Source organism: Hylobates moloch, unplaced genomic scaffold, assembly GCF_009828535.3.
Source record: "Hylobates moloch isolate HMO894 unplaced genomic scaffold, HMol_V3 SCAFFOLD_12, whole genome shotgun sequence".
Taxonomy (NCBI): Eukaryota; Metazoa; Chordata; class Mammalia; order Primates; family Hylobatidae; genus Hylobates; species Hylobates moloch.
The window spans coordinates 8,857,553-8,880,263 of NW_026652287.1; the positions used below are offsets into that span (position 1 = coordinate 8,857,553).

At 45.1% G+C, this 22,711-nt stretch overlaps 1 protein-coding gene across 3 annotated transcripts in view; it reads right to left on the reverse strand.

The window, feature by feature from the left end:
• Positions 1–22,711, reverse strand: part of ATP6V0A2 (ATPase H+ transporting V0 subunit a2) — a 48,670-nt gene that overhangs the window by 11,216 nt on the left and 14,743 nt on the right. For all 3 annotated transcript variants that reach the window (XM_032168359.2, XM_032168358.2, XM_058425274.1), the window contains exons 6-15: positions 21,984–22,110; positions 16,007–16,089; positions 14,354–14,447; positions 12,714–12,926; positions 5,749–5,899; positions 5,347–5,483; positions 4,897–5,084; positions 4,709–4,799; positions 1,971–2,089; positions 912–1,122 (exon numbers count right to left, since the gene is read on the reverse strand). In XM_032168359.2, the coding sequence (XP_032024250.1) occupies positions 912–1,122; positions 1,971–2,089; positions 4,709–4,799; positions 4,897–5,084; positions 5,347–5,483; positions 5,749–5,899; positions 12,714–12,926; positions 14,354–14,447; positions 16,007–16,089; positions 21,984–22,110 (1,414 nt within the window). The remainder of the gene's footprint in view (positions 1–911; positions 1,123–1,970; positions 2,090–4,708; positions 4,800–4,896; positions 5,085–5,346; positions 5,484–5,748; positions 5,900–12,713; positions 12,927–14,353; positions 14,448–16,006; positions 16,090–21,983; positions 22,111–22,711) is intronic.

Here is a 22,711-nt window from a genome sequence, read left to right on the forward strand (position 1 = left end):
GTAGGTAAGAACTATGGCAAATGCTGACATTTACTGAGTAGCTGGATTGTGCAAGCACGTTCGTACGCACTTTGGACACATGTGCGCTACACTATGAACCAGCTCCTGTTTTTAGTCCCATTTTACAGATGAGGAAACGGAGGCAGAGAGAAGTTACTCATCTGCTCAAAGCTCCATCCTGAGGAAACAGCACAGCGGGGCCTCCAGGCAGAGCAGTCAGCCCTTAGAGCCCACTGTGACATCATACAAATGCACAGTGAGAGGAAAGCTCATTTTTTGAAAGGGTCCATGTGCTGTGATCCAGGTGGTCCCTTCTAAATGCGGGGAGGGGACTGGGCAGCCCTCAGGATCCCTCAATGCATTTTCTTCCCACCAGTTTTGTTGGTTTTGGTTTTGGTTTGAGACAGGGTCTTGCTCTGTCACCCAGGCTGGAGTGCAATGGTGCAGTTATGGCTCACTACAGCCTGGACCTCCTGGGCTCAAGCGATCCTCCTGCCTCAGCTTCCCAAGTAGCTCGGACTATAGGTGCAGCCATCATGCCTGACAAATTTTTGTATTTTTTGTAGAGATGAGGTCTTGCTGTGTTGCCCAGGCTGGTCTCGAACTCACGGGCTCAAGCAATCCGCCAGCCTTGGCCTCTTAAAGTGCTGGGATTACAGAAATGAGCCACTGTGCCCGGACTCTTCCTACTCGTTTTGATGGCTACTGAGTGGCAGCGAGTTTGGTCATGCTGCCTGCACACAGCAGTCGAGCTGGACTGGCATCCTCCAGTGATGACACATGCAGAGACAGAAGGGGCCCTCCCAGGCTCCTGGGAGTCCATGGAGATCACCCCAACACTTCTACCGCTCAGAATAAAAGGCTATTGGGAATACTTTCGTTAAGTTCATGAGGGTGGGAAGATGACTCACCTGCCCTGTATAAAGGCCACTTGTTTTACTGGCTGGGAATAAAAACATGTTAATAAATTCAATCAGAATGCTGGGAGCAACTCTGGAGGTTTCTGCTGAAAAAATCAGCCACTTGTAGAAAATCATAAATATAAGGTATCCAAAGATACAGAGCATGAAGAGAAGTTCTGGGATGGAAACCAGGTAAATGTTGAACTTCTTCCTGAAGTGCCTAGGAAAGAAAAGGAATCAACCAACCCATGAACAAGATCAGCCTAAGTTAAAAAGAGTAAATTAAACTCTCTGCAACTAAACTATAAAGCGAATTTCAGAATAACATCATTTCTCATATGATGACTCCAGATACATCTGAGTGTCCAGATACATCTACGAGGAAGAGATGTGAGGTCGGCCAAAACTACTACAGTTTTTGCAGTCAAATCTCACTCAAACTTTCTTCCTTAGTTCCCTTATTCAGAAACATTTCCTTCCTTAAAGTAAGGCTACACAATATTAGTGAATCTGGCTCCAAAATGCTGTGTCTTACATTGTTGTAAGTTTTTCAAGACTCCAGTTATAGTGACTTAAAGCTACAGCATCAAATTATACAAATTATGTTTAGAGATCAGAATGAACAGGTCTAGTCAGAGAAAAATGACACCATCTCTTACTCTTCATATACTAGCTCTAATAAAGTAAAAACAAAAAGATTTTTTATTTGCAAAATAATAAAGGAATATGACAAGCACCCCTTCCGGAAATTGACATGAATGCACACGTCACATGTCTCCCTCATTTGAATGGAAGCTCCACTGGGGCGATAACTTTTTTCTGCCCTCCTCACTGCTGAACTCCTAGTGTCTAGAACAGCACTTGGCACTACTATGCGCTCGATAAATATATATTTGCTGAATAAATTGCTGAAACCACAGAAAATCTAAATAACTTCAACAGAATCATATAAATACAACATCATATTGGCTGCCCCTTACCCAATAAATATAGTCACCAACAAGAAGCAAAATTGAAGAAATGCTAAGTTTGGTTTATAAATATTGCTTAAAACAAATCTGTACTTACAAGTGGTTAAATATTCCCAGAATGACTCCAAAAGTCATGTGAATGACTCCTAAAATCACGGACATTTTCATTTTGAAAGAGTTTAGAAAAGTGAGGCGATTTGTGGCCAAGTTCCAAATCTAAAACCAAACCAAACAAGACAAAACAGAATCTTTAACTTCCTTCAACAGGTGACACTCAAGAAAGTTCCTGTCTTAACTTGAAACGTGGCTCTAAGTTTAAGAAGGAAACAACATTCAGGCTTTTCTTTTGATGCTTTCAATCTGAGAACCATTGATTTCCTTAAACCAGGGCCACAGACAGTTACAAAACAATTTTATCGGTGTTAATGTCAAAGGATGCCAGATGGAACCACATAGCGTTTAGGGAGATGTGCCTAGGAAGTCTTGACAAAAGCAAGGCAAGGGAGAGTCACACCCAGCTCAAAGACTGGAAGGGTCAGGATGCTCCCAAGGTCCTGGGTTATGTCCCCTCTACCTGGGCAGGAGACATACATGTGTTATCACACGTTTACATACACGTGCCATACATGCTCCTGTATGTCTATTTTGTCATAAAGTTTAGCTGTGAATACAATGAAATCAGAAATGCTGCAAGTGGTCAACCCAAGATGTGCCAAGAGGGGCTCCAGACCATGGCTGACCTCCCCAGGGTGCCCCAGCCGGTCTGAGTCCCCACAACCTCCCCACTCACTGACTGCTTCTTTTACTATCTGAAAATTAATTCCTACAGCCTGCCCTTCAGGTGGTTTAGGAAAAGGCAAACAGGGTCTATTAAGAGAATTTTTTTTTTTTTTTGAGGAGTCTCGCTCTGTCACCCAGGCTGGAGTGCAGTGGCACAATCTTGGCTCACTGCAACCTCCACCTCCTGGGTTCAAGCAATTCTCCTGCCTCAGCCTCCTGAGTAGCTGGACCAGCACGCCTGGCTGATTTTTGTATTTTTAGTAGAGACAGGGTTTCGCCATGTTGGCCACACTGGTCTCAAACTCCTGACCTCAGGTGATCCGCCTGCCTCGGCCTCCCAAAGTGCTGAGATTACACGTGTAAGCCACCACGCCCAACCATTTTTTTTTTTTTTTTTTTAAGATAAGGGGGTCTCACTGCTGCCCAGGGGCTAGAGTACAGTGGAGCAATCAGGGCTCACCGCAGCCTTGACCTGGCTCAAGCAATCTTCCCACCTCAGCCTTCCGAGAAGCTGGGACCACAGGCATGCACCACCACTCCCGGCTAATTTTAAAATTTCTAGCCTCCCAGTTCCTAGCCCTGAACTATCTCATTTTGCCCTTGCAAAAATATGATTTTAGAATGAGGTATTCAGGGCTGAGAAGTGGGAGGCCAGTCAACTTCGCTGATATATTTATATTATATATACTTTTATATATTATTTTAAAATACATATTTTATATGTATAATGTACACACATTGGTTTACTTTTTAACCAAATTAATGTAATGCCTAGTTTAAAATTAAGCTAAAACAGAAAGATAAAACCATACCCCAATTTTCCCCGATGCCTCCCAAAAAAAAACTCACTCAAACTTTCTTCCTTGGTTCCCTTATTCAGAAACATTTCTTTCCTTAACACAAAGTTACAAGTTATTACTGAATTTGGCTCCAAAATGCTGTATCTTAAAGAAATTGTTGTAGCTGTGTTTCCAAGTTTTCAATTACATTAAGACTTAATGCTACAACATGAAATTATACCAATCATGATTAGAGATAAGAATAAACAGAACACACTAAGAGATACTTCCTCCTTGGAGAGCCCAGGTTAAGGAATGCTAGACTTTTTTTGCCCAGTTTAATGACTGTACACAATTACATCCACAAACCAATTTTGAGATGTTTTCTCAGTCATTCTTTTGATTCTCCAGAAAGACTCCTGACAGCTCAGGAAAACCCCACTCAGCCCTGCGGTCCAGTGCCTCAGCCACCGCCTGCTGAGCCCTCTAAGGGGTTGGGAGTCCTGGCACCCTGGGCTACTTCTCCATTTTCTTTTTTTTTTTTGAGACAGTCTCTTGCTCTGTCGCCCAGGCTGGAGTGCAGTGGCACCATCTCGGCTCACTGCAAGCTCCGCTTCCTGGGTTCACGCCATTCTCCTGCCTCAGCCTCCTGAGTAGCTGGGACTACCTGCGCCCGCCACCACGCCCGGCTAATTTTTTGTATTTTTAGTAGAGATGGGGTTTCACCGTGTTAGCCAGGATGGTCTCAATCTCCTGACCTCGCGATCCGCCCACCTCGGCCTCCCAAAGTGCTGGAGTTACAGGCATGAGTACTTCCCCATTTTCTTTCTACTAACACTTTTCCCATTCCAAACAGCTACCCCAATAAGCACCACAATAACCTCACGCTTCCTTTCAGCTCTAACACTCCATACCATTTCTTTCGAGATCAAGGTTTTTAAAAGTTCACATATACGAGGAAGAAATGTAGGAAATGGCACACATTTTGGGGCTACTGAAGTGCCACTTTTAGCCAGAGGAAAATAGGTAGGACACATGACAGAACGCAGCCCTGGCTCTCTGAGGACTTCCTCTGACCTCACCTTCCCAAATGGAGGGCCCCCCAGCTCCTGGCCTCCCCTCCCAGTGTCCAGGACTGGGATGCACAAGGACTAATGAGCACCTCCCGCTCAGGGCAGCCTGAACCCTGCTCAACAGTCTAGAGAAACTTGTGGCGCCCGAAGCTAGGTGGCACCACAGAGCATCCAGAGACAATGACAGGGCGTGGTGCACTCACAGGATCAATGCCAAGGGGATAAGGGCCTCGGAACACTCCAGGAATGCTTGGATCCAGCTGCAAAATGCTGTTGTGCCTGACGACGCTGTCGCTGTAACAAAAAGCAGAGTGAGGAGGCTGACCTGGGAGGAGGAAGGTCTAGGAAACATGCTTTCCACCCAGAGCATCACCAGCTATGGGACACTTACTTCCAAAGCACCATCTTCTTATGCTCTGCGGGCGGGTGGCTGGAGCTGTACATGGCCGACACGTTCCATCTGGAGCCAAACAGGTTGACTGACTTTGAAAAGCAGTCATTGTAGATGAGGCCAGTGTACACTGAGAACAGCCCCATCAGCAGGAGGATGTACCGGCCATTAAAAAACATCCTCATGATCTGTGAAGGGTAAGGCGGGGGGATCAGAATATGGTTACTGGAGGGTGTCCACGTGACAGCTGTCGGTGTGGGCACGACCCTCACCACTCACTTCTCAGAAAACAGCCTGGCCCCGCAGACGTCCCTGTCAGCCACAGCTGACAGGCCACACACCTGCCCAGCACAGCCGCAGCCGACAGTGAACATCTAAGAGGTGTCTCTCTTTCAGTCACTGCTAATGCCACCTAACCAGATATATGAGCTGGAGTGTTTATATTTTTACCTCTTGTGACTGATTTAGTCTGGGATGATTTTCATTTAACACCAACAAGAGGGCAAATAAAAACATCACAAAGCCATGTCCGAAGTCTCCAAACATCACAGCAAATAAAAACGGGAAGGTGATGATGGTAAAGAGAGCTGCAGAAAAAAGGGAAAGAGATTTCTGATTCACAGCAAATATGGAAAATCTGAGTTCATTCAAACACAATGATACATAACGATCTTGACTTTCACCACAATTCACAAGACAGGATTGTGTGGTTACATTTAAAACCGTATACTTTTAAATAAGATAGCAAAAAAGTAGTGGTCAGCCTTTCTTTCCAAATATCTATTCCATTCTTAGAGCAAGAATGCAGCAATGCCATTGGAAATACGGGTATTTACAAATCAGACTTCCAACCTGGATTGACTTCTCTGTAGCTTCCGACTCCATAAGCATCCACGATGTTCTGAAATCCCTCGGTGAATTTGTTGGTGCGGATCCGAGTGGGGGGTGTTTCTTTTGTGGGGATTATATTCATGAATGAGGGGATTGTAGCACCACTCTCTCTCTTCCACATAAACAAGGAAAGGTAAAAAATTACTATCCAAGAAGAAAATAACTATCCATATTCAATGAATCTGGGTTACTGCTTTGCTTTTTGTTTTTTTGGTGGTGGTGTTGGTTTGTTTTTTTTTTTTTTTTTTTGAGACGGAGTTTCGCTCTTGTTGCCCAGGCTGGAGTGCAATGGTGTGATCTCGGCTCACCGCAACCTCTGCCTCGCGGGCTCAAGCGATTCTCCTGCCTCAGCCTCCCTAGCAGCTGGGATTACAGGCACGCACAACCATGCCCGGCTAATTTTGTATTTTTAGTAGAGACGGGGTTTCTCCATGTAGGTCAGGCTGGTCTCGAACTCCCGACCTCAGGTGATCCACCTGTCTTAGCCTCCCAATGTGCTGGGATTACAGGTGTGAGCACCGTACCCAGCCTTGGGTTACTGCTTTGGCAATGCTCTGTGTGTGGCTTTGGTGCAGGATTAATCTCCACTCAACAAGGTCAAGAGCAGCCAGAGGGGCTGGAGGAAAAGTCCATCTGTGAGGAAGCAGGGGCTTGGTGAGGGTGGCACTTGGGGGCTGTGGTCTCCAAGAAGGAAGGGTGAGAGTAGGACTGAATGCGCCGGAAGTGAATGGGGGCTGGGGAATGCGAGGCACATGGGTATGGTGTCGGCTCAGTCACTGACAGAAAACCGACACTGAGTACTTTATCTCTTAAAAACGGTGAAGAAAGAGGAAGTTTTAGACAACTGCAATATACTTAATAGAAAAATGAGAAAGGCAAGAATAAACCAAAATGTCAACATGAATTCTATTATGGCAAAATCATAAATATAACTTTATCTATCAGTGTTTACAATTCTTCTGAAATGCATTATATTGATTTATAATGAAAACACTTTTAAAATAAGGTAAACAGGTTATTGCAAGAATAGTAGATTTTCTGGTCAAAATAAGTCTGTCTTTCTTTTTTTTTTTTTTTTAAAGAAGGAGTCTCGCTCTGTCACCCAGGCTGGAGTGCAGTGGTGTGATCTCGGCTCACTGCAACCTCTGCCTCCCAGGTTCAAGCGATTCTCGTGCCTCAGCCTCCCAAGTAGCTGGGATTACACTGCACACCACCACACCTGGTTAGTTTTTGGATTTTTAGTAGAGACGGGGTTTCACCATGTTAGCCAGGCTGGTCTCGAACTCCTAACCTCAGGTGATCCGCCCACCTCGGCCTCCCAAAGTGCTGGGATTATAGGAGTGAGCCACTGCACCCGGCCAAAATGTGTCTCTTAAAACGTACGCATGTAATGGGGTTCTGGGGAAATTCTCGAGGGTGGCACAGCTTTGAATGTTTCCAAGTCCCCTTCAGAACAGAAAGTGCAACCAGCTAGCAAGACCTAAAGCCTACGGATGGCATTTACAGCCAAACCACGTTCCCACAGTCCCCAAAATACAAATGGGTGAGGAAACCACCAACAGCTACAAGACCTACCCAGCAGCCTCCACGGCAGAGGATGCAAGTAAGCAATGTGGCCTCCAAGGGGCCTGGGCCAACACCCAAAATGGCCAGAAAGATCCTCCCTGGGAAAGCAGAGGAGGCCAAACCACAAAAAGCAGCTGGAACTGGGAAGAGTTCTGTCCAGTCCAAGAGTAGGCGACAGCACAGGGGTCATGGGCAGTGAAGTCTGCAGGGGTTGGGGCGGGGCAGCCCAGTCCCTAAACTCATGGCACTGACCTGCCAGGGCCTCCTCTGTTGAGGGGCCACACGCTGAGGAGAAACTGCTGGGAGTGAGATCAAAACTGAGCAGGACAGGAACGAAAGAGAAAAGACAGAGAAGTCCACAAGAGAGACACAGAGGACATCTCAGATCCAGGACCCGACGTGTTTGCATTCGGTACACAAAAAAAGAAAAAACCGTGAGTGAGGTTAGGTACGCTATCCTGAACCTGCCGCCTTCTAAAAGTTCCTTGAGTACCATAAACATCTGCCAGAAAACTAATTTCATGTAAATATACATTTATATTGCTTGTGTAATAATATAGAATTTTCTTGAGCAGGACAGGCATGGTGGCTCATGCTTGTCATCCCAGCCCTTTGGGAGGCTGAGACAGGAGGGTCACTTAAGCCCAGGAGTTCAAGACCAGACCCCCGTCTTTTGTAGAGACCCCATCTCTACAAAAAAATATAAATAAATAAATAAATAAATTAGCCAGGCATAGTAGTGCATGCCTGTAGTTCCAGCTACTCAGGAGGCTGAGACGAGATGGGAGGATTGCTTGATCCCAGGAGCCTGAGATTGCAGTGAGCTACGACTGTTACCACTGTTCTCCAGCCTGGGAGACAGAGTGAGACCTTGTCTAAAAAATGAATTTCCTTGAGCAGCTAAGCATCTTCACCATGTTCCATAAATATTTTTTTTTAAACCTCCGCCTCTGGGGTTCAAGGGATTCCCGTGACTCAGCCTTCCAAGTAACTGGGATAACAGGCACGTGCCACCATGCCTGGCTAATTTTTTTTCTATTTTGTATTTTTTGTATTTTTAGTAGAGACAGGGTCTCGCCATGTTGGCCAGGCTAGTCTCAAACTCCTGGACTCAAGTGATCTGCCCACTTCAGCCTCCAGAGTGCTGGGATTACCAGCATGAGCTACCGCATCCAGCCTCAAAAGTCTAGTTTCATTTAAAAGTGAGCAAGAGGAGGGAGAAGCCCAATCTTACATAAGGTCATAAGAAGAAAAAAGCCAAGGAGTAGAATACCAGCCCCACAGACAGTGAGAATATGCCAGAAAGAATGTCCACAAAACAGATAAAACCATTGTAACTTATTGCTTCAAAAGGAGTTAAAAGAATTAAAAAAAAATACCAGACAGGAAAAAGCACCAGGAATCAGATTTTAAAAGACTCAGAAATGAGGTAACAGAACTCAAGAAGGAATTAGGAAAAAAAGAAAAAAATTATTTCCGAAGTAAGACAAAACTAGAAGGAACACAGACGTGAAGAACCCTTCCTCATACTGCTGTAAGAGAAACAGAAGGCGCGAAGAGGGAAAATCCTACAAATCAAAAAGAAGTAACGAAAGACAAAAAGGATTCAAAGGAAAGTGACAGATACTGAAGATAAGCAAAGAAGGTTCCACTGAAAGATGACAGGAGGTCCTAAAAGAAGAAAACCAAAGCAAGACAGTAGAGCAAATACCAAAAACTGTAATTCAGGAGAACATTTATGAAATTAACAAAACCACCGCCAAAGACTATATACTGAAAGAACATACAGAAAGACCACATTAAGAGACACATTCTGGGCCAGGCGCGATGGCTCACGCCTGTAATCCCAGCATTTTGGGAGGTCAAGGCAGGTGGATCACTTGAGGTCGGGAGTTCGAGACCAGCCTGGCCAACGTTATGAAACCCCATCTCTACTAAAAATACACACATAAAAATTAGGCAGGCATGGTAGTGCAGACCTCTAGTCCCAGCTACTTGGGAGGCTGAGGCATGAGAATCACTTGAACCTGGGAGGCAGAGGTTGCAGAGTGAGCCAGTATCATGCCACTGTACTCCTGCCTGGGCGAAAAAGCCAGACTCTATCTCCAAAAAAAAAAAAGAGAGAGAGAGAGAGACACACATTCTGTAAAATCACTGTTTGTTTGTTTATTTGTTTTTGAGACAAGGTCTGGCTCTGTTGATCAGGCTGGAGTGCAATGCAGCCTCAACCTCCCAGGCTCTAGCGAACCTCCCACCCCAGCCTCCAGAGTAGCTGAGATTACAGGTGCATCACCACATCCGGCTAACTTTTGAGTTTTTTGTAGAGATGCGGTTTAACCATGTTGCCCAGGCTGAAAATCACTGGTCTTTAAAGAAAAAGAAAAGATATTTTTCTAGACAAAACAAAACAAAAAACTAAACTAAAAACGCACATGAATTACAAGGAAAAGAAAATTAGATTAACATCAGGCTTTCTGTTGGGAGCAAGGTACCAGAACAAGATGGAGGAACATGTGTAAGATACTCAAGGGGGTAAAAAATGAGCCTAGAATTTGATTTCCAGAAAAACTCACTCCCAATTATAAAAAGCAGCAGACAGCCATTGTGATCAACTTGAGAATTCAGAGAATATGATTCTTGCAAGCCTCTCTGAGGCTTCTCTAGGGAATGAGCTTCAGGCAGCAAAGTGACTAGAGAGACATGAACCCAAGAACTGGGATCTGCAGGCTGGAGGCTGGGATTCCCCGCTTCCGCCTGGCACAGCCTGGCGGAGTTCTACATGTGAGACCCCTGTGTGCCTGATCAAATTCAATCTTGGTGACAGAAAAAAAAGGCATCCTGCAGACACAAGCTGACTACCAAGGCAACTGTGAAGAGCCAGATTCATGAGGTGTGGGGATGCAGGTGATGAGCCAGCTTTCACCAACACTGGAGAATGTCTCAGTCACCTACTTATGGAGAAAAATAACACAGGACAGGACAGATGAGGAAAGCGAAGAGACAGGGACTATGAGGAGTAAGAGGTGGGCTGAGAGCTCAGTACCCTTGATGGGAAACCAAGAGTCGGTGCCCACAAGCGGAGCAAAGAACAGCTATGCAGCGGGAGGTGGACACGTGGTCACTGAGACCTTAATACGCAGCTCTCAAGAGACCCCAGTGCGTGTGCATGCAGGAGGCAGCAGAAGCAGCACCATGGGCTCAATCTGAATCGAATGCAGCCCCCTTGAAAGTTACAAAGCAGCACACACACCACATATGACAGGAATACTAGTCATGCCCCTCAAACTGACGTCACCTCAGTAAAAGAAGAATCATCTGTGTTTATCTCTCAAATAGGTGGTTCCTACTCTAAATAACAAAATACTATTTATGTGTCGCTGTCTTTCTCAGCACTGGGTATTTCATGTTTATGTCATAATGGACATTATATTTTACATTTGTATCATCACAGAATTATGTAATGAGACAAGGTTACATAACCAAAAAACTCATGAAAAAGGTGTTCCCTTAACTGTCACTTGAAATATGTAAACCTGTTCTTTCCATGACCAAAAACTGAGTTTAATGTAGAAGAAAAACCTCACAGGAACATGGAAGAATTACACTATAACCTTGCAGTGGGAAAAGCCTGTGATTCAAAATCTGGAAGGTGTAAGAGCAAAGATGGATAAGTTCAACTATATTTAACAAAAAACTTCTGCATGGCCAAAACAAACAAACAAATAAACAAACAGAAACATCCCAAGTCAAAAGACGAGGGACAAACTGGGGAAAATATTCTTACTGGTGTCACAGACCAGGAGCCAACAGAAATTGGTAAGAAAAAGGCCAACATATTGGCCGGGTGCAGTGGCTCACGCTTGTAATCCCAGCACTTTGGGAGGCCGAGGCGGGTGGATCACGAGGTCAGGAGATCGAGACCACGGTGAAACCCCGTCTCTACTAAAAATACAAAAAATTAGCCAGGCGTGGTGGCGGGCGCCTGTAGTCCCAGCTACTCCGAGAGGCTGAGGCAGGAGAATGGCGTGAACCCGGGAGGCGGAGCTTGCAGTGAGCTGAAATCGCACCACTGCACTCCAGCCTGGGTGACAGAGCAAGACTCCGTCTCAAAAAAAAAAAAGAAAAGAAAAAAGAAAAAGACCAACATACGATAGAAAATGGCTACAGAATATGAACAGATAGTTCACAAAAAAAAGAAAATTCAAAAGGCTTTTTTTTTTTTTTTTGAGACAAAGTTTTGCTCTTGTTGCCCAGGCTGGAGTGCAATGGCGCCATCTTGGCTCACCACAACCTCCTCCTCAAGCGATTCTCCTGCCTCAGCCTCCCAAGTAGCTGGGATTACAGGCATGCACCACCACGCCCAGCTAATTTTGTATTTTTAGTAGAAATGGGGTTTCACCAGGTTGGTCAGGCTGGTCTCAAACTCCTGACCTCGTGATCCACCACCTCGGCCTCCCAAAGTGCTGGGATTACAGGTTACAGGCGTGAGTCACCGCGCCCAGACAAAAGGCTCTTAAACAAAAAAAAGGTATTCCCCCCTACACTCGTAATGAGAGAAATACAATAGCTGATAACATCCATCAAAATCGGTCCAGTAATTCCATTTCTGGGAATTTATCCTACAAATAGATTTGAGATCATAGTGCTATTTGTAAAAGCGGAAACTACCTAAATGACCAGAAAACTAGTTAAATAAACCATGGTATGCACACAACAGAATACTAAATAGTTATAAGAAAAATACAGAAGTTTTATTAAGTGAAAAGAATAGTATGAATAGTGCCCTTTTGTGAAGAAAAAGAAAGAAAAATAATATCTACTCCTATCTGCTTATCTATGGTTAAGAAACTCAAATAAATAACAGAACTGAAGTAATGATTATCTTTGAGTGGAGGAAGTGGACAAGTAAGGCTATGGGGTGGGAGGAAGCCACTGCACTGTCTTTCATATTCTTTTATTTCTTTTCACTTTTAAACCATGTGAATGAATTACTTACTCAAAAGAGCAATTTAAAAACACATGTACTCACATACAGCTTTGAATGACCAGCTCACCATAATTTCAGTTGAAAAACAGAGCCAAGGCTGGGCGCAGTGGCTCACACCTGTAATCCCAGCACTTTGGGAGGCTGAGGCAGGAGGATCACTTGGGGCCAGGAGTTTGAGACCAGCCCGGGCAACACAGCAAATCCCCATCTCTATTTTAATTTTTTTTAATTAATATTTTAAAAAAACAAAAGAAGAGTCAACACACTGCATTCTCATTACTCTATGAAATTCTCACTTCCTTTTTTTCTCTGAATTTATCGGTTCCATCAGTCTCTCTTCTGTTCCTGGCAGAGGAGAGGAAGGCAGCCTTACCGAGCCCTCCTCCAGCGCCCGGCGCAGGTCCTGCAGATCCGCCTCAGGACACCAGACCTCAGCAATGAGGCACTTGTTGGTCACGTCAAAGCTGCACATGTTCAGCATGTGATAGATGGCCTTCATTTTCTTCACCTGGATCACACGGCTGTAGACAGACTCGGCGGCTTTACATAGCACTTGCCTCAAATAGTCCTCGGTTTTGTGCAGTACCTGGGGAAGAACAACAGGGGCTTTCAGTGGAGTGGGCATGTTTTTGTTTTTGTCCACCTGGCACCCGACTTCCCTTAGAGGACTTTCTCCGCATTGACAGAGGATCATTCCAGGCACCTGCCTATCCTGGTGGCAGCTAAGGGAGCCATTCCTTCTTTCTCCCTGCCCCTAGTACCACTCGGAGGTGGACAGAAAAATCTAAGCTCAATCAATCAGATGCCCTCTTTTGGGAGGTTGCCTCTGGAGAACATGACCCCAGGGCACAGGAAATGGTTAGATGTCATCGTCACTGCAGCAGCGTGATGGCCTACCAGGGTCCAGCAAGCTCCCTGGGTTCCTACCCATTCCCAAGCTTGGCCTTGCCCCTGTCAACCCTGTGAGCCACCAACGCCCATCCCATCCTACCAAGAAATCCTCTCGCTTAACTGAGTCAGAAGGACACTTCATGCCAACAAGAACCCTCACTGTCATCAAGAGAAAAATGAATTTAAATCCTACTGGTAAAATAATGCCCTCACCATGTTAACTGGAGCTGGCTTGTCTTTTGTGATCAAGAATTACAATCCAGACCGGGGGCAGTGTCTCATGCCTGTAATCCCAGCACTCTGGGAGGCCGAGGCGGGTGGATCACGAGGTCAGGAGATCGAGACCAACCTGGCCAACGTGGTGAAACCCCATCTCTACTAAAAATACAAAAAAATTAGCAGGGTGTGCTGGCGCATGCCTGTAATCCCAGCTACTTGGGAGGCTGAGGCAGGAGAATTGCTGGAACCTGGGAAGCAGAGATTGCAGTGAGCTGAGATGATCACACCACTGCACTCCAGCCTGGCAACAGAGCATGATTCCACCTTAAAAAAAAAAAAAAAAGAACTACAATCCAGGCTGAGCATGGTGGCTCACACCTGTAATCCCAGCACTTTAGGAGGCTGAGGTGGGCGGATCATTTGAGGTCAGGAATTTTAGACCAGCCTGGGCAACATGATGAAACTCTGTCTCTACTAAAAATACAAAAATTGGCCAGGCGTGGTGGTGCGTGACTGTAATCCCAGCTACTTGGGAGGCTGAGGCAGGAGAATCGCTTGAACCCAGGAGGCAGAGGTTGCAGTGAGTTGAGATTACACCACTGCACTCCAAGCCTGGGCGACAGAGCGAGACCCTGTCTCAAAAAGAAAAAAGAATTACCATCCAACATACCAAAGGTGACCACAGAATCTTTTTTAAAGCCTTGTCATTACTACTCAGGTTCCTAACAGGTTGCTAAAATAAAACTTCCATGGGGAGGAGGGAGGGAAGCAACGTTCCAGTCTCACTAGAACATCTTGATTTGTCTACGACCAATATTATCTATGCTAAAAAAAGAGAGAAAATATATGTGTAAATGTTTGACAGCCCTCAGATAAAGAGGCATCCACTTCCAGCTTACTCACAGTGTAGAGATCTTGGATGCGAGTGTTCAGCCCCTCCTGGATCTCCCTCCGCTCCTCGGCTGTGTTTGGATAGGGGTACACGTGGCAGTGGTAGCTGGAAAACAGAGTTGAAAACGCTCTCACATCTGTCAGCACTAGAACTAAACACGTTCACCTCCCTGGCACATCTTCTGGCAAAACGGAATGAAAGCAGCCATTTGGGAGACACGGGTGCAGATGCAGGCATCCGCCCTTGGTCGGGCCGTGCATACAGATGCTCAACAAGCACCTGCTGAGTGAGACAAATTTGGCAAACTCCCTCTTGGATCCAAATTCCACTCCTGCCCTCAGTGATTCCTGGCAGCTCATTCCCAATTCCAGCTTCCTAAAATTCAACAACATCCTTGGGCTGGGAATCACTGAACAGGTTTAAACACAAACGCAAAGACACACACAGACACACAACAGACACACACAGACACACACACACACACACACACACACACAAAAGGAGAAAAGAGCTCTGGCTTCCTAGCAATTGCCTTTGACAGGGTCCGCAGTCTCCCTGGCTCCTCTCAGGGCCACTCGGCCACTCGGCACCCAGACTGCACAGGGGAATTCCGAGCTGTGTCCCCAAGCTGCAGCCATTCCCGGACCACCTTTATATGTTAACACCATACCTTTATTTTTCTTTAAGTTCTGCCTTTGAAAAATTAAATACCTATTCTAGCCTTATCCTAAGCAACAATATCTGTGAAATCATGGGTTTGCTGAGCTGCGTATAGTTTTTTAATCTGCAGTAAAACAAATATCTATCTATGAAAATAAAAGGTTTATCCAGGTGACACCTGAAATTACTTTCTATTCCACCAATTGAGAACCTAATTCTAGTAAACAGAAAACGCCCAAACCCCCCCTCCACCCTGCAAGAAACAAGGCAAGCTGAGTTCTCCATGGGTGGAAGAAAGCAAAGGGGTGTTCTTTTGAGTTTTCCGACTTTGTTTGGCTTTTGCTTATGTTCCCATTTGCTGACAGGAGTAAGTCACAGATTATTGTTGTACCACAACTCAAAATTACTGATGGCTTATGCCAAACTGACGTCTTTTACCTGATCATCTCATTTAGTCCTAAAAGACCTATAAGAAAGCAATCACTCTCCCCTTTTACAGATGAAGAAACTGAGGCTTGGTCACTTGTCCAAGTGAGTCCAGTGAGAGAGAGACACAGGGAGGCTCTGCATCCAGACAGGCCCCTGAGCGCCCCCTCCTCACCACACGGCCACACGCCACACCCCTGCCCCAGGGTACCCAGGACAGAAGAGGTGCCACATGCTCGGTGATGACAGGTAAGCCCGACGGGTAGCTCAAAGCAACATGAAGTCACAATATATAAAAACTTCATTCCTTTTTCAACCAATCTGAAGCCCTGATTCCCAAGGAAAAAAGTCCATTCTAGGAATATTATTAACACAGTCTCTACTTTTAAATTATTTTAAGTAATGCATTGGCAAGAGAAATGACAAATTAAATGCTTAAGAACTTGGCAGTGCAGCAAAGAAATCATATAACAAAAACTAGCAGCCACTCTATTTCTGACTCCAGAGGGATGTTGAAGGAAAACTAGAGGTGACTGAATATAAAGACATAAATGAAATGAAATGTTTCTTTTCCTTACCAATCACATATCTTCTTAACCTTGTGGCCAATCTGCTCTCCCCAAAAGGATATTAAAAAGACATACCATTTTATGACTTCCCCCTACAAAGAATGAATAAGGATAAGTGTTACCTCTGCGTGTATAAACTTCTAGAACTTCGGCAGCTCAATCACTGTCAAAGCATTCATTCATTCGCTCATTCAATACAGTCAATCCTCCTTATTTGAGGATTCTGTAATTACAAATTCACCTACTTGTAATAACAGCCCCAAACCAATCCACAGAGCACTTCCAGTCACGTGCAGAGCAGCCAAAAGTTTTAGGCACCCGACACCCACGTTCCCAGGTAAAGTCCAACAAGGTGACGCCCTCCCTTCCCATCTCTGCTCTCAGACTATCACCAAGTGTCCTTTTCAGAGTCTGTTTGGTGTCATGTTTTTCACATTTCTGTGCTTTTTTTGGTGATTTCACGGTATAAACGGCCCCGAGTGTAGGGCTGAGGTGCAGTCTGGTGTCCTGAGCACCAGACAGCTGTGATGTGCCTGACGGAGATGTGGCGTGTGTTAGGGACACTTCGTTCAGGCTCGAGTCACAGAGCTGCTGGCTGGGAGCTCAATGTAAATGACTCAACTCCTGTACTTCCCCTAGGAGCAGTGAGTTTTTCCATAGTTGATAATTCAGAGATTTCAGTAACTTTTTTTTTTTTTTTGAGACAGAGTCTCTCTCTTGTTGCCCAGGCCGGAATGCAATGGCACAATCTCGGCCCACCGCAACCTCCACCTCCTGGGTTCAAGCAATTCTCATGCCTCCGCCTCCCAAGTAGTTGGGATTACAGACATGCGCCACCACACTCAGCTAATTTTGTATTTTTAGTAGAGATGGGGGTTTCTCCTTGTTGGTCAGGCTGGTCTCGAACTCCTGGCCTCAGGTGATCCACCTGCCTCGGCCTCCGAAAGTGCTGAGATTATAGGCATGAGCCACCATGCTCAGCCCTCAGTGACTTTATGAAGCATAACTACTGTAAATAAGAATCACCCCGTATTTACAAGTATCCAACAAAACAGAATTCTATAAAAACTGAACAGGCACTATTATAGGTGCTAGGGATACAGCAGTGAAGAAAACTAACAAAAATCCCTGACCTGGGAGGGGAAGGGAACTTAAACTTATATTCAACTTGACAGCGAAAGAAACAAAGAAAGTACGCCAGGTAGAGGTAAGTGCTATAAAGAAGAGACGCAGGATGAGGAGACAGGAGGGAGGGAGGGTGGGTTTGGGCACTGTGATCTCACATAGGATGGGCAAGGAAGATCTCCCCGAGAAGGTGACATCTGAGCATAAAGACAAGCAGGTGAGCTTCAAGTCAGGGTAAATGGAAAAAAAAAAAATATGCAGGATGCGAGGACGCAAGCCCCATGGCCACCGGGAGAAGAGACTTCCAAGCAGAGGAGTACACACAGAAACACAGTCAGGAGACTCGAGGAGGTCAGCACCGCTGGGGAGGGACATAGTAACACAGCTCAGAGAAATGACGAGGGCCACAGGCCCATTGTGCGGCTCCACAGGGCTTTTGCTGAGGAAAACAGGAAGCCCCTGGAGGGTCTTGAGTACAGGAATGAAATGATCTGACTGTGGTTTCCTGTGGATCATTCTGGATGCCAAGAGAAGAGACCAGGCTAAGGCAGAGGCAGGAGCACGGGCCCAGCCAGGCGAGGCAGGTGCGGGACGAGACCTGGAGCAGGAGGGAGGTAGAGCAAGGAGAGGCGGCCGGACTCTGTGTTTAGAAGACACGGCCACCAGATCTGCTGAGGGATTCAAGTGAGACACGAGAAACAGAGAAGAGTGGGGAGAAACCCAGGGCTTTCAGTCTGCGCAGTGAGATCAATGGGTCTGGAAGGGCAGGTCTGGGAAGAAAGATCAGATGTTCAGTTTTAGACAAAAGCAGAAACAGTCTTCCAGATACTTAAAAGGAGATACGGAGTAGACAGACATAAAAGTCTAGTATTCTGGGGACAGGTCCAAGCTAGGGATATATACATGTGGGGCATGGTATTTAAAATCATAAAATTATGTGAGATCCTTAAAGGCAGAAAGAAGAGAGAAGCTGTCCAAAAATTGAGCCCTGGGCCCAGGGAACAGGAGCACCGACTGGGGAGCTACGGCACAGCATAGGCAGGCGGCGGTGGGAGGGAGGGGATGGCAGGAGGAGGAGATGGAGGATGTGGCTGGGAGAATGAATACAATGAATAAATAAGTCAGTTAACTGAGCAACCACTAGACACACTGAGGATAATGGAAGCCGACTTCACACTGTCACAAAAGAGTTAGAACCAGGAAAAAGAGCCTGGGAACGGTAATCCCAACACTTCACGGGGCCAAGGCAGGAGGATCGTTTGAGCCCAGGCCTGTAATCCCAACACTTTGCTGGGCAGAGGCAGGAGGATCGTTTGAGCCCAGAAGTTCAAGACCAGCCTGGGCAACATAGTAGTGTGTCAAGGAACACAACCACTTAAGGCACAAGGCAGAAGAAATGCCACACACACAACAGAAAAACACAATCTATACAACCGAAGAAAGCGCCCATGTCTAGCTTTGATGCAGAGAGAATGGTCAGCACTTAGAAACACCAACGGGGGAAAATGGCTAAAAATAGTCTCTAAGGTCTGTAATGACTTCAAGAGGGTCAGACATTGAACCCGAAAGACACTAAACCTGACAGTATAAACAAATCCTAGAACCTGAGTAAAAGTTACCAGATAAAATACCCCTATCTTACCCAGAAAAAGACTGAGAGAACACACTTGGCATGTTAACAGTGACTCAGAATAGGAGACTGTGAGGGACTTCTTTTTATTCTTGTTTTCTACATTGTCCCCAATTTTCTATAATGGACATGCATTTTCTTTATAACCGTGGGGACAGGGATTGTATTTTCAAGATACACATCTATCCATTCTCTGTATTCCTTCACAGATGTTTACTGCCCTTTAACATATTCCATAAAAATTTGGCGTAAGAGGCCAGGCATGGTGGCTCACGCCTATAATCCCAGCACTTTGAGACCAAGGCGGGCAATTGCTTGAGGTCAGGAGTTCAAGGCCAGCCTAGCCAACATGGTAAAATCCCGTCTCCATTAAAAATACAAAAATTAGCCAGGAGTGGTGGTGTGCACCTGTAGTCCCAGCTACTTGGGAGGCTGAGGCAGAAGAATCACTTGAACCCGGTAGGTGGAGTTTGCAGAGGCACAAGAGAACTTACAAATTCTATTAAAAAAATTTTTTAACTTGAGTAAATGCTCTGCATGAAAATTACTGATATTTTCTCTTAATAAAGAAAAAACTCAAAAAATATGTAAATGCTACTTCAGAACAGTTTTGATCTTAGTTTTAATCATCAGCTTGAAACAGAAAAGTCATCAAGGTCACAACTGAAGGATAATTAACAGATGGTCACTGGCAGTTACAAAAGCCACAAAAAAGTAGAAAATATTACAGGTGTGTGGTTAATGAAGGGCTTAACTGATTAGATTTCAAATGGATTAGATTTTTATTTTAGAAAATCAAAAATAAATCACAGGCTGGGCACGGTGGCTCATGCCTGTAATCCCAGCACTTTGAGAGGCCGAGGCGGGTGGATCACCTGAGGTCAGGAGTTCAAGACCTAACTCCTGATGGTGTTTCAATATGGTGAAACCCCGTCTCTACTAAAAATAAAAAAATTCGCCAGATGTGGTGGTCTGCACCTATATAGTCCCAGCTACTCGAGAGGCTGAGACAGGAGAATTCCTTGAACCCTGGAGGCAGAGATTGCAGTAAGCTGAGATCATGCCACTGCACTCCAGCCTGGGCGACAGGGTGAGACTCCGTCTAAAAAAGTAAAAATCAATAAATCAATCAATCACAGCCAAACTTCTCTTTATGTGTCAAAACTACTATGAGATGTATATTAATCTTAGCCAAAATTCCTGAGGCCAACCTAGAAAAAAAATAACAACCTTTCCTCAAAATTAAGAAAACCAAGTTCCTTTTCCACCTTTAGTAGATCAGCAGTTCATCCTCATTTAAAGCAACAGTTATTTTTACTTTGAAGTTTAAAAAACAGATATCCTAAGGGTGATTATGACTCTGTCTCTCCCTGCTGCCTCCACCCTCCCTTCTGAACCATTCAGCCCCACAGCTGTTAGGTATGTACATGGGGATGGGTGGGGTTGGGGGAGAGTAACTGGCCCACAGCTGTAAATGTATGTGTGCATGTGCTTTTGTGTGTGTCCCCAAGCTACTCTGACACAGCTAAGGAAAAGCAACCCCTCGGTAACAATGGGCACACCCAGAAGCCACATCTTGGCTTCAAAATACCAAGATTTGCACTAAAAAAAAAAAAAAAAAAAAAACAGCCTCCTTGAAGAAACAGTTGATTCCAGAGCTGAGTGAGAGGAATTGCAACATGCATCTGGACATCCTGTTGTACAAACAAGTGCTCAAAAAGTGATGAAAACGTGTAAAAGGGATATAAAAGCCAGCCTAAATGGATTCCAACTGGCCAAATCTAGGAGAATGTGAATATCAAAATAAATAATTAAACGAACAGGAACCCATCAAATAAAATAGGAAGTAAATGAGGAAGCTGAAAACCTGATGAAGAATGGGATATTTACAGTTTCAAACACAAAAAAAGAGTAACTTCACAGCGCAGTCTAAAGAGAAGTGCCTTAATCAAGTGATCAGAGCAACCATGACCAGTAATGGAACTAATCAAGTGATCAGAGCGACCATGACCAGTAATGGAGCTGATCAAGTGATCAGAGTGACCATGACCAGTAATGGAACTAATCAAGTGATCAGAGCAACCATGACCAGTAATGGAACTAATCAAGTGATCAGGGTAACCACGACCAGTAATGGAGCTAATCAAGTGATCAGAGTGACCATGACCAGTAATGGAGCTAATCAAGTGATCAGAGTGACCACAACCAGTAATGGAATTAATCAAGTGATCAGGGCAACCACGACCAGTAATGGAGCTAATCAAGTGATCAGAGTGACCATGACCAGTAATGGAACTAATCAAGTGGTCAGAGTGACCACAACCAGTAATGGAATTAATCAAGTGATCAGAGCAACCATGACCAGTAATGGAGCAAACAGAAATGTGTGGCACCTGATGGCACAATGAGAAGAACGCAGCCTCACTTCAGCGACGCTCCTGCCAGAGACACGTGACCTTAGTCAAATCATGAGAAGGCACCTGAGAAACCCAAACCCAGAGACATGCTACCAAAAAACCTTGCAGTATTTTAAAATGTCAAGGTCACAAAAGCCAAAGAAAGTCTGAAAAACTGTCCCAGAATGAAGGAGATCAGAGAGACAGGACAGGCCTGGCACGGTGGCTCATGCCTGTAACCCCAACATTTTGGGAGGCCGAGGCAGGAGGATGGCTCAAGACCAGTCTGGGCAGCATAGTAAGATCCCCATCTCTACCAAAAATAAAAAGTTAAAAAAAAAAAAAAGCCAGGTGAGGAGGCTCACACCTGTAATCCCAACACTTTGGGAGGCTTTGAGAGGCCTACGTGGGAGGATCCCTTGAGGCCAGGAGTTTGAGACCAGCCTGGGCAACACAGCAAGACCCCCTCTCCTTAAGAAAAAAAGAAACAAAGTTTAGAAAAGAGAGAGACACGACAACTAAATCCAACACGCGATGCCAAATTACATTCTTTGCTTTGACAATACTAGGACAACTGGTGAAACCTGAATGAGATTCAAGGTTCAGGACGTAGTAATGTATCTACATTCATTTCCTGACTGATGGTCATGTGATGGCAATATAAGACAATGTCCCTGATTTCAGGAACTATATACACTACACATGGTTGAAGAGATAAGGCATCAGGTTAACAACTTATTATCAAATGGTTCAGGAGAAAAACATTCTTTCTACCATATCTCCAACTCTGCTGTTAGTCCGTCATTGCTAAAAGGTGATGGTGACATTTACTCACTGTTTCAGGGTCTTCGAGAGATTCATCCAGTTCTGCATAGGACATAATGGTGTACCCTTTGCAGACTCTCCACAACATTTTTTCAAATGCTTCCACTTTTCCTTGGTTAATTAGGCCAGACACAAATCTGTCAGACAATAAAGTCAACCTGTAGTCAACTGAAAGCAATAAATGTTATCAAACTACATTAAGAGTGATGAAGACTTCATTTCTACCAAGTGGTGAAGACATCCTGAGAGCCCTCCAACTGCAAAACATCTCAGGTGCTGGGCAGAATATTTTTGAAACTTCTTTTTAAAGGTACAGATGAGCTTGTAATAAAGAGAAATTCTTGGCCGGGCGCAGTGGCTCATGCCTGTAATCCCAGCACTCGGTCTTGGGAGGCCGAGACGGGTGGATCACAAGGTCAGGAGTTCAAGACAGCCTGGCCAAGATGGTGAAACCCTGTCTCTACTAAAAATACTAAAATTAGCCAGGCGTGGTGGCGGGCACCTGTAATCCCAGCTACTCGGGAGGCTGAGGCAGGAGAATTGCTTGAACCTGGGAGGCGGAGGTTGCTAGAGCGCCACTGCACTCTAGACTGGGCGACAGAACAAGACTCTGTCTCAAAAAAAAAAAAAAAAAAGAGAGAAATTCTTGGAATCCAAAGGGAAAACAGGACCTTACAGCTGTCCTGATTATTACACTGAACCCCGTATCTTAAGGCCTTGAGTTTAAGGCCAGCATGG